At 50.2% G+C, this 15,472-nt stretch overlaps 1 protein-coding gene across 7 annotated transcripts in view; it reads right to left on the reverse strand.

The window, feature by feature from the left end:
* The window catches only part of LOC145348149 (ral guanine nucleotide dissociation stimulator-like), a 142,368-nt gene that overhangs the window by 16,081 nt on the left and 110,815 nt on the right, over positions 1–15,472 (reverse strand). For all 7 annotated transcript variants that reach the window (XM_080196317.1, XM_080196318.1, XM_080196315.1 and 4 more), the window contains 4 exons: positions 14,973–15,094; positions 5,042–5,257; positions 3,917–4,020; positions 2,490–2,574 (listed from right to left, as the gene is read on the reverse strand). In XM_080196317.1, coding sequence (XP_080052443.1) covers positions 2,490–2,574; positions 3,917–4,020; positions 5,042–5,257; positions 14,973–15,094 — 527 coding nt within the window. The remainder of the gene's footprint in view (positions 1–2,489; positions 2,575–3,916; positions 4,021–5,041; positions 5,258–14,972; positions 15,095–15,472) is intronic.

The following is a 15,472-nucleotide window of genomic DNA, read 5'->3' on the forward strand; positions in this document are numbered from 1 at the left end:
AGGCCACTCGGCCCATCAATTTTTTTCTCATCCCCATTCCCCTTTTCCCCATAACCCCTGATCTCCTTATTAATCAAGAACCTTAAACACAATGTAGCTGACACTCTGACTCCTCAAAGTCTGTCCACCACCTCGAAGGCACAAATCAGGAGTGTGAGGGAACATTCCCCACTTGTATGGATGTCTGCAGCTCAGGAAGCTCCAGACCATCCAGAACAAAGTCCTGCTTACTGCTACCCCTTCCACAAACATTCATTCCCTCCACCACCGATGCACAGTGGCAGTGCGTCTACCATCTACAAGATGCACTGCAGTAACTCACCAAGGTTCATCAGCAGCACCTCTAAACCCACAACAACTGCCATTTAGAAGGGCAAGACCAGCAGATTCCTGGGAACATCACGACCTGAAAGCTCCCCTCCAAGTCTTGCCCCATCCTGCCTTGTTTTCCGGTGGCCTGGCATTGGCTGTCAGTGGAATCTTCCAGTGCTGCAAACATGAATGGGATTTTCTGGGGCTTGCAACCTTTGCTACCGGGGACCCCATCAGGGGCTGGGGGAGGTTACCATCGGCAGGAATGGAAAATTCCACAGGCAGAAAGGGATGGAAAATTCAGCCCAGTCTGTTTTGTGAAATTTACCTGGCTTAGTCATTACTAATTATAAATATAATCGTAGAAATTATAGCCTATTATAGTCATAGAATCCCCACAGTGCAGAAGAGACAATTCAAACCATCTAATCTGCACCAACTCTCTGATGGCGTATCTTACCCAGGCCCTCTACCACACCCTATCCCTGTAATCCATATATTTACCAAGGCTAATCAATCTAACCTAAGACACTATGGAGCAACTTACCATGGCTAATCCATCTAACCTAGACAGTAAGGGACAATTTACCATGGCTAATCCATCTAACCAAGACACTAAGAGGTAATTTACCATGGCTAATCCATCTAACCAAGACGGTAAGGGACAATTTACCATGGCTAATCCATCTAACCTAGACAGTAAGGGACAATTTACCATGGCTAATCCATCTAACCAAGACACTAAGAGGTAATTTACCATGGCTAATCCATCTAACCAAGACACTGAGGGGTAATTTACCATGGCTAATCCATCTAACCAAGACAGAGGGGTAATTTACCATGGCTAATCCATCTAACCAAGACACTGAGGGGTAATTTACCATAGCTAATCCATCTAACCTAGACAGTAAGGGACAATTTACCATGGCTAATCCATCTAACCTAAACACAATAGGGCAACTTTCCATTGCTAATACATCTAACCTAAATAATACAGGGTAATTTATCATGGCTAATCCATCTAACCTAGACACTAAGAGGTAATTTATCATGGCTAATCCATCTAACCTGGACAGTAAGGGACAATTTACCACAGCTAATCCATCTAACCAAGACACTGAGGGGTCCATCTAACCTCGACACTAAGGGGCAATTTACCATGGCTCATCGATCTAACCTGGACACTATAGGGCAACTTTCCATGGCTAATCCATCTAACCTAAACACTAAGGAGCAATTTACCATGGCTAATCCATCCATCCTAAATAATACAGGGCAACTTTCCATGGCTAATCCATCTAACCTAGACACTAAGGAGCAATTTAACATGGCTAATCCATCTAACCTGGACACTGAGGAGCAATTTACCATGGCTAATCCATCTAACCTAGACACTGAGTGGTAATTTAGCATGGCCAATTTTTTTTTAAACTTTATTCCAATCCAATCAAGTCAAATTAAACCCAATTCAGAGTCCCAACAAGTTGGGACATTCCCGATCCAAGCTGACAAGACAGGGCTCTCACCTCCTGTCTTGGGCTTGACCTACATGATCCAAGCTGATTGGAGTAGGTGTAGCTCCTCCTCCAGGGCTTGATCTTATTTGCATCTTAGCCAAATGGCCGAGATGCCACTTTAAAAAATTGCTTCAAATGAAGCTGAAATGTAACCCAATGACTTCAACCAAGTGCAGCATGTCGATACTACACTTGATCTTAGCCAAAAGGCATGGCCAATTTGCCTAATCTGCACATTTCTGGATTCTGGGAGGAAACTGGAGCACCTGAGGAAGCCCACACAGACACAGGGAGAATGTGTAAACTTCATACTGATGGTGACCCGAGGCTGGAATTGAACCTGGTTCCCTGGCACTGTGGGGCAGCAGTGCTAACCACTGTGCCATTGTACTGCCTCTTGCGTAGTCTCTGCAGTGCAATCGGTTAGCATATTTGGCTGTTGACTGAAAAGATGGTGGTTCGATCTCACCCAGAGGCGAAGTGTATATAATGAAATATATAATTATGTAACTATAGTTTCATAATGACTATAATAATCGTATAATGACTGCATATTATGTCTGGCAATACTTAATATTTGAAATTTTTACAATGAATCTTCACATGTGTTATTACTGAACAGAGTAATGTGCCAATTAAAGCTAAAATCAGGGCTCTTACTTTAATCAGCAGCTCCCGGCTCTGGGAATAATTGTTCTTCTCAGAAAAGATTTCCGACAGCTCATTGTAGCTTCGAAAGACATCCCTGGAAATGAAGGCAATGCAAAAAAAAAATTAGCTCACCGAGCCCTGAGAGTGAGGACTCAGATCGCGTTACAGAATCTATCAGAGAAAAGTAGGCTGCTTGAATCTACTGTGACACTGCCTGACTGGGGCATGCCTCTTAGGAAATCTTAGCTGTGTAGCGCCAGTCAGATACTGCAGGAGCATACCCTATCCAAGCCTGTATCTGGGAATAGGGAAAGCTCCTCCAGCACTGAGATTCTGGGCAGCATGGTGGCACAGTGGTTAGCACTGCTGCCTCACAGCGCCAGGGACCAGGGTTCGATTCCGGCCTCTGTCTCTGTAGAGTTTGCACGTTTATCCCATTCTCTGTGCAGGTTTCCTCTGGGTGCTCCCGTTTCCTCCCAAACTCAAAGATGCACAGGTTAGGTGGATTGACTTTGCTAAATTGCCCCTTAGTGTCCCAAGGTGTGTAGGTTAGTGGGATTGGTGGGGTAAATATGTGGAGTTACGGGGATAAGCGGAGGATGGGCCTGATAAGGTGCTCTGTCAGAGAGTTGGTGCAGACTAAATGGGCCGAATGGCCTCCTTCTGCGCTGTAGGGATTCTATGACTTCACACTGCACGTCCGAATGTGGGAGCATTTCTTGAACATCAATTCCAATTTCTGGGAATGTATCAGGAATGCCACAACAATGTCACTGATCCCAACTCCACATTGTACCCGAGAATCTGGGAGTGCTGCAGGAATATTAGATTACTGATCCTGATTTCACATGATTCCGAGGAATCTGGGGTCCTGATTCCGGGAGATATGGGAGCTACTTTCCAATGCTGAGGTACTGATCGGAATTCTGTACCATCTGAGGGAATCCGGGAGCATTACTCCAATATTGAGACACTGATAACCTCCCCTCCACATTATCCCTGGGATTTCAGCTCCATTACTGAAATACCGATCACAATTCCGCACTACACTTGGGAATCCGGGAGCACTGATCCAATATTGAGGGTGGAAATCATCCAGCCCTCCGCACAAAGTGGGATCTTCCAGTCCTGCTGAAATCGACCCCCCATTACCGCGGGTTCCCCTATGATGGCACAGGCAAGGAATGTTGATTGCCATCGACTTCAGCGAGACTGGACGATCCCACAAAAGTGGATGATAAGCCACCTCCGACATAGAAAAACCCACAGCGGGAAGCCTGGAGAATTCTGCTTGAGGAGCAGGGTTTTTCCCACCCCTCAGCCATTGAGACCCCTCACCACCACCACCATCCCACACACTGTTCCTGAGATTCCCAGGAACGTGGCTCCAATACCGAGGCACTCATTCCCCCTCCCCCTGCCCCTCCACACAATACCTGGGAATCTCCTCCCACGTTTTCTTCAGTCTGTGGACGGAATTGGACTGGAGGGCAGAAATGATGGCGTAGAGCGAGGAAAAGTTCTTCAAAGCTCTGCATTCCTGGAAGCAAAGAGAGTCAGAGTAACAGAGGAAGGCTGAGATGGCTACTCCTCCAATAAGATTTCCATTTGACCGACATGCAAGCAAGTTTGAACGGTGCGGACTGTTGCACCTACGTGCAGACTAGAATGTACCTCCAACCTAAACCTACCTGAGGGCAACTTAAACGTGGGCTAGAATTCTCTGACCCGGTCCGCAGCTGGGATTCTCCAACCCGGTCCGCAGCTGGGATTCTCCAGTCCCGCTGCAGTGAATGAAGATTTGGCTGAGCGCCAAATTCTCCATCCTCGCAAGCAACAGTGGCAGGACATACAACATTGGATATGTCTGGCAAGTGTTTAATCCCAACCTCCCAACGGCACGGTGCTCCAGGAAACCGAGGCAAGGAACAATGGAATAGGCAAGCGACACTGCGAGCCAGCACCATTCCATCGGGAAGTGCAAGCGCGGACTCCGGGGAAAATCCCAGTGGTCGGGATATTTTGCCCGATTTTTGGGTGCCCTCAATGGCAAGAAGAATGCATGCACCTGGAAGCTCGTCCATTGGTGGCATGGGGGGGGGGGTCACAGTGGTTAGCACTGCGGCCTCAAGGCGCCAGGGACCCAGGTTCAGTTCTGGCCTTGGGTGACCATGCAAACTCCACACATTCTCCCTGTGTCTGCATGGGTTTCCTCCAGGTGCTCCGGTTTCCTCTCACAGTCCAAAGTTGTGCAGGTTCGGTGGACTGGCCGTGCTAAATTACTCTTTAGTGTCCCAAAATGTGTAGGCTGGGTGGATTAGCGAGGGTAAACGCATTGAGTGGGATTGTGGTCGGTGCAGACTCAATGGGCCAAATGGCGTCCTTCTGCTCCTATCTTCTACGTTTCGATGGGTGCGGACATGGAAACTCCTGCCCGTTGAATTTAAATTCCACCAGCTGCTGGAGTGGGATTTAATCCCAGGAGCCTCTGGATTGCTGGTTCACCGCGAGCCCCCCCCTGCCCACCCTGGTGATTCCAACGTCCCCCCCGCCGCACCTACCTCCGCAACCCGGATCCACTTCTCCAGGATCCTTGCCCGCTGCTGTGGCCGCAGCTTGGTGTTGCTCAGGCAGGAGCTGATGACGCAGTTGGTCAGCTTGTTGAACTGTCGGACGGTGGCCCAGATGGTGGGGGCCAGGTTCTCCTTCCCTTTCTTGTCCCGCTGCGACCAGATGGACCCCAGGCAGTGATAAGGGACCACTTTCATGAACAGCTCCTGGGAGGAAAACAAGGAGACAGGGGCTTTTATTGCCCTCTGGGAAAAAAAAAATCGCTTTGCAGAACCATAGAATCCCTACACCACAGGAGGAGGCCATTCAGCCCTTCAAGCAGGCACCAGCAACAATCACATCCTATCCTATGAACCCACGTACTTACCCTGCTATCCCCCTTGCACTATGGGGCAATTTAGCATGGTCAATCCGCCTAAGCTACATATCTTTGGAGTGTCAATCATAGAATTCGTTCAGCACAGAAGGAGGCCATTCAGCCCATCAAACCTCCATTGATAACAATCCCACTTAGCTCCTAACCCCTGCTAGTCCCCCTGACACTAAGGATCAATGTTGCATGGCCAATCCACCTAACCAACATATCTTTGGACTGTGGGGGGAAACCGGAGGAAACCCACACAGACACGGGGAGAACGTGCAAACTCCACGCAGACAGTGACCGACCCAAGACAGGAATCGACCCTGGGTCCCTGGCGCTGTGAGGTAGCGGTGCTAACCACTGTGCCACCGTGCCGCCCATTTGCCAGCTGCAAGGTGTTCGGGTACATCCTGAGGGACTGAGAGGTAAATGTTTAGTCCTTCTATTTTAAAAGCTTAGTCAGAGCACTGAACAAAAGCAGCCCCGGTTAGTCTGGCAGGAAACCAGGGGTCACATCGGCGGGACTGGGATATCCCACCACCTGCCTGAAAATCCTGCCCAGAGAGATCGACAGCACAGCAAGTGGCCCTTCGGCCCATTATGTCTGCACCAGCCATTAAGCATCTATCTATTCTATCCCCATTTTCCAGCCCCTGCTCCATCGCTCTGAATGCTACAGTATTTCACGTGTTCGTCTAAATGCTTCGTAAGTGTTGTGAGGATATCAGTGGGCAACACAGTGGCACAGTGATTAGCATGTCTGCCTCACAGCGCCAGGGATCTGGGTCCAATTTCGGCCTTGGGTCACTATGTGGAGCTTGTGTGTTCTCTGTCGCTGTGGGTTTCCTCCCACAGAGTAAAGATGTGCAGGTTAGATGGATCGGCCATGCTAAATTGCCCCTTAGTGTAGGTTAGGGGGATTAGCGTAATAAACACAGGGGGTCACGGAGATAGAGCCTGGGGGATAGGCTCTGCCAGAGAGTCGGTGCAGACTGAACGGGGCAAATGGCCTCCTTCTGCGCTGTAGGGATTGCACGAACCTGCCAAACAATGCATTCACTGAGGTTAAATTTGGATGATGTATAAAATGGGCATCTGATTCCTCACTCCTTCCGCACCTCCTCCCCATCCCTGCTCCCGCTGGATGGCTCAGGCTAACATCGAGGCTTCCGACTGCAGTGAATACATCTCGTTTGACCCATATTTGTTTTAAAGGCCTGTTCAGTTGTGTTTGGACAGTAAACACAGTTTAAACAAGGTTTCAGTGGCTGCTGACTGACATCTCTGCAAATACACACTCCACCCTCGAGCAGTTGTTGAGCTGTATTGTTTTACACTGTGATTCACTTCACCCTCCAGGCAGCTAGACTCCAGCAACATCCAGCTGGAGGTTTCTATCATCACCTACTAGTGATCATTCTCATCAACTTCCTCCCCCATCACACCTCATTCCCATTCCATTAACAGGGCAGCTATTTATATCTATTGTGTAAGACTGAACTGCACAGAACTCTTGGACTGGACTGGACTGGATGGGGCTCTCGTTCTGGACCGGATGGGGCTCTCGCTCTGGACCGGATGGGGCTCTCGTTCTGGACCGGATGGGGCTCTCGCTCTGGACCGGATGGGCCTCTCGCTCTGGACCGGATGGGGCTCTCGCTCTGGACCGGACGGGTCTCTCGCTCTGGACCGGACGGGGCTCTCGCTCTGGACCGGACGGGCCTCTCGCTCTGGACCGGACGGGCCTCTCGCTCTGGACCGGACGGGCCTCTCGCTCTGGACCGGACGGGCCTCTCGCTCTGGACCGGACGGGGCTCTCGCTCTGGACCGGACGGGCCTCTCGCTCTGGGCCGGACGGGCCTCTCGCTCTGGACCGGACGGGCCTCTCGCTCTGGACCGGACGGGGCTCTCGCTCTGGACCGGACGGGGCTCTCGCTCTGGGCCGGATGGGGCTCTCGCTCTGGACCGGATGGGGCTCTCGTTCTGGACCGGATGGGGCTCTCGCTCTGGACCGGATGGGCCTCTCGCTCTGGACCGGATGGGGCTCTCGCTCTGGACCGGACGGGTCTCTCGCTCTGGACCGGACGGGGCTCTCGCTCTGGACCGGACGGGCCTCTCGCTCTGGACCGGACGGGCCTCTCGCTCTGGACCGGACGGGCCTCTCGCTCTGGACCGGACGGGCCTCTCGCTCTGGACCGGACGGGCCTCTCGCTCTGGACCGGACGGGCCTCTCGCTCTGGACCGGACGGGGCTCTCGCTCTGGACCGGACGGGCCTCTCGCTCTGGACCGGACGGGGCTCTCGCTCTGGACCGGACGGGCCTCTCGCTCTGGACCGGACGGGCCTCTCGCTCTGGACCGGACGGGCCTCTCGCTGGGGACCGGATGGGGCTCTCGCTCTGGACCGGACGGGGCTCTCGCTCTGGAGCGGATGGGGCTCTCGTTCTGGACCGGATGGGCCTCTCGCTCTGGACCGGACAGGGCTCTCGCTCTGGACCGGACGGGGCTCTCGCTCTGGACCAGACGGGGCTCTCGCTCTGGACCGGACGGGGCTCTCGCTCTGGACCGGATGGGGCTCTCGCTCTGGACCGGACGGGGCTCTCGCTCTGGACCGGACGGGGCCCTCACTCTGGACCGGACGGGGCTCTCGCTCTGGACCGGATGGGGCTCTCGCTCTGGGCCGGATGGGGCTCTCGCTCTGGACCGGATGGGGCCCTCGCTCTGGACTAGATGGAGCTCTCACTCGGGACTGGTCTGGATAGGGCTTTTGAACAGGAAGTCAAAGGGTGACCTGATCCTGACAATGATAACTTGATTTAGGAGGATAGATTTAGGAGGCTAGACATAGAGGATGAACGCAAAATATTGCGGATGCTGGAAATTTGAAACAAAAAACAGAACATGCTGGAAAATCTCAGCAGGTCTGACAGCATAAATGGAGAGAAAATAGAGCCAACACTTTGAGTCAGGATGTCCCTTTGTCAGACATAGAGGAGGTGTTTCCACTTGTGGTGGTGGGTGAGGGGGAGCGAGTGTTGGGGTTTCAGAATTTGAGAGGCAATAAATAAGATATTCTGATTGGAGGAGATGTTACCATGGAGAATGTGGCAAGGAACAGTTAACTGCCTAGCTTTGTTCAAATGCAAACCAAGCAGGCCATTGGCCAAGTCATTAACTGAGGGAATGGCTGCCTCCACCAATCAAAGCCCATTTCCCATCCAATCTCTCTCCCCTCATCCTGTAAGAATTGTTGTTTCCCTGGTACTGTTGGCAATTTCTTGCAATGCTGTCCTGTTGTGCCCAAGATTTTTTTTTAATTCTTTCATGGGGTGTGGGCTTCACTAACTGGGCCAACATTTATTGCCAATCCCTAAGTGCCCTTGGGGAAGCAGTTAAGAGTCAACCACATTGCTGTGGATCTGGAATGACTTGTAGACCCAGAGCAGGTCAGGATGGCGGATTGCCTCCTCCAGCCATTGAACGATGGGCAGAGATTTCATGATTTCATTAGGCTTTTAATTCCAAACTTTTACGGAATTCCATTTTCACCATCTGCCACGGTGGGATTCGAACCCAGGTCCCCAAAACATTACTCTGGGGCTTTGGATTACTAGTCCAGTGACAATACCGCTAGGCCACTGCCTAGTGAAAAGCTTTGATCGCGTTTCCCTCTTTTCAGCAATGCTCAGGCTTTGTGCTACCAAATTACTATATATAAGATAGGGAGTAATAAATCCAATAAGAAATTCAGGGGAGGCTTCTTTACCCAGAGACTGGAGCGAGTTGCCAAAGGTAGTAGTAGAGGCGAGTACAATTTTGTCTTTTAAAAAGCATTTGGATAGTTACATGGGTAAGATGGGTATAGAGGAATATGGGCCAGAAGTGGGGAATTAGGATTATCTTAGTGGTTAAAAACTGGACAGCATGAGCAAGTTGGGCCAAAGGGCCTGTTTCCATGCTGTGAACCTCTATCATTCTCTGTGATGAGAATGTTGTACTCGCTACCAGAGAAGTGGTATCAATTGAAGTGAATAGAATAGATGCATAAAAGGGAAAATTAAATAAAAATATGAGGGAGAAAGCAACAGAAGGAGATGTAGATGGGTTTGGATAAGGAGGAGCAGCAGGAGGCTCACACCACTCCATAGAATCCTTACAGTGTGGAAGGAGGCTGTTCAGTCATTGAATCTGCACCAAGTCTCCAACTGAGAATCTTACCCAGGCCCACCCCTTGCCCTATCTTCTGTGAATTTAGCATGGCTAATCCACCTAGCCTACGTATCTTTGGACACTAAGGGGCAATTTAGCATGGCCATAACCTGCACATGTTTGGACACTAATTTCACATGGCCAATCCACTGAACCTGCTCATCTTTGGACTGTGGGAGGAAAGTAGACCATCCAGAGGAAACCCACGCAGACATGGGGAGAATGTGCAGACTCCGCACAGACAGTGACCCGAGGCCGGAATTGAACCCAGGTCCCTGGCGCTGTGAGGCAGCAGTGCTAACCACTGTGCCACTCGGTGGAACATCAACACCAGAACAGCTGGGCTAAATGCCCTGTAAATATTTTGTGACTCACTTTACCAGATTACCAAACCCAGGCATTGATAACACAGACCACCCTACTGTATATAGAGCTATGGTAATAATGGATTCGAGAGGCCGTGGTGCTGTCTTTACACCGAGTGTTCACACCAGCAAGCCGAGAGCTCAAAGACAATTCCCGCAGTCCGTGTCTCAACCAAAGACCCCGAAGAAAGGGACTGGAGTAATTTTATCCGGAAATAAAGGAAAAAAAATACTGTGGATGCTGGAAATCTGAAATAAGGAGCAGAACATGCCAGAATAACTCAGCAGGTCTGGCAGTGTCCGTGGAGAGAGAAACAGAGGGCCCCCCACAAACGCAGCCTGGTTTCCAGCAGTGGAGGCAATTTGGCATCGGCTGCCGACGCTATCTTCCAGTCCCGCTGAAGTCTGTGACATTTTGTGCGGCTCGTCCGTCCCGCCGTCTACAAAACCCACTGCGGGAGGTGGGGAGTTTATTTATTATGTATTCGTGTCATAAGTAGGCGTACATTAACACTGCAATGAAGTTACTTTGAAAATCCCCTTGTCGCCACAGTCCGGGTACACTGAGCGAGACCACCTTCGGCAGGGCCAGAAGGTCCCACCTGTGGGAAGGACCGGAGAAGTCCTGGCAGAGTCGGCATTTTGAAGTCCGTATGGTTTTTATTTTAACTTCACTCTAACCGGTCTGGGCCAGGGTGGAAGGCAGGTGTGGAAAAGTGTTGTCAGCATTCTTTCCCCCACAGGAGGATTTGTCAAAATCCTTTAATCACATTGTGGCCTTTTGAAACGATGCACATTCTCTCTGTGAAAGTAAATATTCCGACGTCTTTGACCTGTTCCCACAATGTGAGATTCCCCTGCAGCCAAATAGATGGAAAGTGGCAGGAGCATTGTATGTAAATCCCAGTGTGCACTGTATCACAAAGACATTTCTCATCAACCTCAAAGACCTAAAGAGCTTTTCATGATATCTGGAGCACTCAACAGCTAATTATTTCTGATGGAAGGTCACAGGCCTGAAACATTAACTCTGTTTTCTCTCTCTTATAGGAAACATGGGTCGGCCATTCGGCCCCTCAAGCCTGCTCTGCCTGCTGCTCAGTAAGATCTCGCTGGTCTGTTGGTATTTCGAGTTCCATAGTCGCTGCAATAAGCTTTAATTCCCCTGCCTAACACGAATCTACCTAGCCCATCGCAGAGTCACAGAGTTGTTACAGCACTGATGAAAGCCATTCGCTCCATCAAGACTGCACCAGCTGCCCTGCACTCAACCCTGGTACACCTAGATAACATAAGAACATAAGAACATAAGAAATAGGAGCAGGAGTAGGCCATCTAGCCCTTCGAGCCTGCCCCGCCATTCAATAAGATCATGGCTGATCTGTCGTGGCTCAGTTCCACATTCCCGCCCTCTCCCCATAACCCTTAATCCCCTCTCTTACCAAAAACCCATCAACCCGCGTCTTAAAAATATTTAGCGAGGTAGCCTCCACCACTTCAACGGGTAGAGAATTCCAGAGATTCACCACCCTTTGAGTGAAGAAGTTCCTCCTCAACTCCGTTCTAAACCGCCCCCCTTTTATCTTGAGGCTGTGCCCCCTAGTCCTACTGTCTTTTTTGAGCGGGAAGAGTCTCTCCACCTCTATCCTATCCATCCCATTCATCATCTTATACGTCTCAATGAGATCTCCCCTCATTCTTCTAAACTCTAACGAGTACAAGCCCAGTTTGTTCAGCCTCTCCTCATAGCTCAACCCCCTCAACTCCGGTATCAGCCTAGTAAACCTCCTCTGCACTCCCTCCAAGGCCAAAATATCTTTGCGCAGGTGCGGCGCCCAAAACTGCACACAGTACTCCAGCTGCGGCCTCACCAATGCCCTATACAGCTGCAGCAAGACCTCCCTACTTTTATATTCAATCCCCCTCGCTATGAAGGCCAGCATCCCATTCGCCTTCCTGACCACCTGCTGCACCTGCAAGCTGGGTTTTTGCGACTCTGCACCGTCGCCTGCTGCAGTTTTTCGCCCCGTAAGTAATAGTCCTTCCTACCATTCTTCCTACTAAAGTGGACCACCTCACACTTGCCAACATTAAATTCCATTTGCCATTTCCTGGCCCATTCGCCCAGCCTATCTAGATCCTTCTGCAGACTCTCCACACCCTCCGCACAATTTGCCGTTCCCCCAATCTTGGTGTCATCAGCAAATTTCGACACCCTACACTCGGTTCCCTCCTCCAGATCATCTATATAAATGGTAAAAAGCTGAGGCCCCAGCACCGACCCCTGGGGCACTCCACTAGTCACCATCCGCCAATCCGAATAGCACCCGTTGACCCCCACTCTCTGCCTCCTATTTGACAACCAATCCTCTATCCACGCTAACACCCTACCCCCAACTCCATGTCCCTCGACCTTCTGCAATAACCTCGTGAGGTACTTTGTCAAACGCCTTCTGAAAATCTAGAAAGACCACATCCACCGGCTCTCCTCTATCCACCGCCCTAGACACATCCTCATAGAACTCCAGTAAATTTGTCAGACACGACTTCCCTTTAATGAAACCGCGCTGCGTCTGCTCTATCAAGCAATTCCCAACACCATCATTCCTACCCAACTCAGCTCCAAACTCCATTGCCTGGGCCTTGGCACCTCCCTCTGCAATTGTATCCTGAACTTCGTAACCCAGAGACCATGACTAGTAAGGACAGGCAACAACACCCCCTCCACAATCATCCTCAACACTGGTGTCCCACAAGGCTGTGTCCTCAGCCCCTTACTATGCTCCCTTATACACCTATGACTGTGTGGCCTAATTCCCCTGTGACTCAATTTTCAAGTTTGCTGATGACACCACCGTAGTGGGTCGAATCTCAAACAATGGCAAGACACAGTACAGGAAAAAGACGTGGAATCTGGTGAACTGACGCGGCAACAAAAATCTCTCCCTCGATGTCAACAAAACGAAGGAGATTGTCATCGACTTCAGGAAGTGTAGTGGGGGACATGACCCTGTCTACGTCAACAGGGACAAAGTGGAAAAGTTCAACAGCTTCAAGTGTTTAGGTGTCCAAATCACCAACAACCTGTTCTAGTCCCTCCAAGCTGATGCTACAGTTAAGAAAGCCCACCAATGCCTCCACTTCCTCAGAAGACCAAGAAAATTTGGCATGTCCATTACAACTCTCACCAACTTTTATAGATCCACCATAGAAAGCATTTTTTCTGATTGTATCTCAGCTTGGTATAACACCTGCTCTGTCCAAAACTGCAAGAAACTCCAAAGGGTCATGAACTAAGTCAGTCCATCACTCAAACCAGCTTCCACCCACTGACTCCATTACTGCTGCCTCCGAAAAACAGCCAGCATAATTAACAACCCCACACACCTCAGGCATTCTCTTGTTCACCTTCTTCCATCAGGAAAAACATACAGAAGTCCGAGGTCACGTACCGACCGACTCAAGAACAGCTTCTTCCCTCCTGCCATCAGACTTTTGAATGGACCTACCTCGCATTAAATTGATCTTTTATACATTTCTTCTCTTTCTCTAGGTCTGACTGTGACACTACATTCTGCACTCTCTCCTTTCTTTCCCTATGTGTGGTATGCTTGTCTGTATGTGTGCAAGAAACAATACTTTTCACTGCATACTAATATATGTGACAATAATCAAATCAAATCACAAGCAGCTGAAGATAGTTGGAGTTAGATGACCGCAAAAGCTAACGGATTTTATAAAGAAAATACAACACACTGATTGAAGATCTTAACCAGTGTGATCTACAAGTGGCTACAGGCCCTTAGCAATGTAGCCAATCCTCCCAGTGTCTGCATGGGTTTCCTCTGGGTGCTCTGGTTTCATCTCACAATCCAAGGTAGTGCAGGTTAGGTGGAATGGCTATGCTAAATTGCCCCTCTGTCCCAAGATGTGTAGATTGGGAGATTAGTGGATAAATACATGGTTACGGGGATAGAGCCTGGGTAAGGTGCTCTGTTGGAGAGTCGGTGCAGACTCAATGGGCTGAATGGCCTCCTTCTGCACTGTCGGGGTTCTATAATTCTGACCAGCGTTGAGAATCAGTCTTTTGCTATCAAATCAGTACAATAGAAAAATTACCACATGGTCTGTGTGAAGGCCACTCAATGTTATCTGCCCAAGGGCAATTCCAGGCAGTCAGACACGATGGGCTGAACAGCCTTCGTCAGTAGCAATCCACTGATTCTATCAGTAAATGTGAGCAATGCCCACCTCACAGGAATGAATTTTAAAATAATCTCCCCAAACCGTCCAGTTCTCACAAAATGTCTTCAAGCTGAAACACTCTCTCTACCTCTGCTCTCTCCCACTCCCTACTTCTTTGTCTCCCCCCTGTCTCTCTCTCCCCTCCTCTGTCTCTCTCTGTCTCAGTAAGAAGGCTCACAACACCAGCTTAAAGTCCAACCAGTTTAATTGGTAGCACAAGCCACAATCTTTCAGAGCGCTGCTCCTTCATTAGGTGAGTGGGAGTCGTGTTCACAAACAGGGCATGAACATGACTCCCACTCGCTTGATGAAGGAGCAGCGCTCTGAAAGCTTGTGGCTGTTGGACTTTAACCTGATGTTGTGAGACTTCTTATTGTGCTTACCCCAGTCCAACGCCAGCAACTCCACATCTCTCTGTCTCCCCCTCCCTCTCTGTCTCCCCCTCCCTCTCTGTCTCCCCCTCCCTCTCTGTCTCTCTTTGTCTCCCCCTCCCTCTCTGTCTTCCTCTCTCTCTCTGTCTCCCCTTCCCTCTCTGTCTCCCCCTCCCTCTCTGTCTTCTCTTCCCTCTCTGTCTCTCTTTGTCTCCCCTTCCATTTCTGTCTCTCTCTCTCTGTCTCCCCTTCCCTCTCTGCCTCCCTCTCCCTCACTGCCTCACTCTCTGCCTCTCCCTCTCTCTCCATTTGCCGGCATTTACTGTTCACTGCCAGATCGGTGTGCCAGAGAGACTAGCGAAGGGTGCTCACCGCATCGATCATGGTAAGCTGCGAGGCCGCCACATCCGCCATGAAGGTCAGGATATCAGCTGCTTCCGGCTTGATCCCATTCTCCTCACTCCGGCTCAGCTCATCACACTCCGGGTCTTGACCTGTCAATCAGAAACATCACTGGGACACAGATAAACACCAAAACAACACACACAGCGCACAGAGGGAGAATCAAAGGCACCAGGTACAGGCAGTGTATACAGAAGGAACTGTTTCACTGAACTGGGGGAAGAGGGCTGAGGCCCTGGATTTTCCAACTTTTCCAGATGCACCACAGAAAGCGTCCTTTCTGGATGTATCACAGTTTGGTATGGCTCCTGCTCCAACCATGACAGCAAGAAACTACAAAGGGTCATGAAAGTATCCCAGTCCATTACACAAACAAGCCTCCCATCCATTAACTCCATCTACATTTCCCACTGCCTCAGAGAAGCAGCCAGCATAATCGCAAACCCCACGCACCCCAGACATACTCTCTG

The sequence above is a fragment of the Carcharhinus amblyrhynchos genome, chromosome 9 (genome assembly GCF_965287045.1).
Source record: "Carcharhinus amblyrhynchos chromosome 9, sCarAmb.v2.hapA, whole genome shotgun sequence".
NCBI classification, from domain to species: Eukaryota; Metazoa; Chordata; class Chondrichthyes; order Carcharhiniformes; family Carcharhinidae; genus Carcharhinus; species Carcharhinus amblyrhynchos.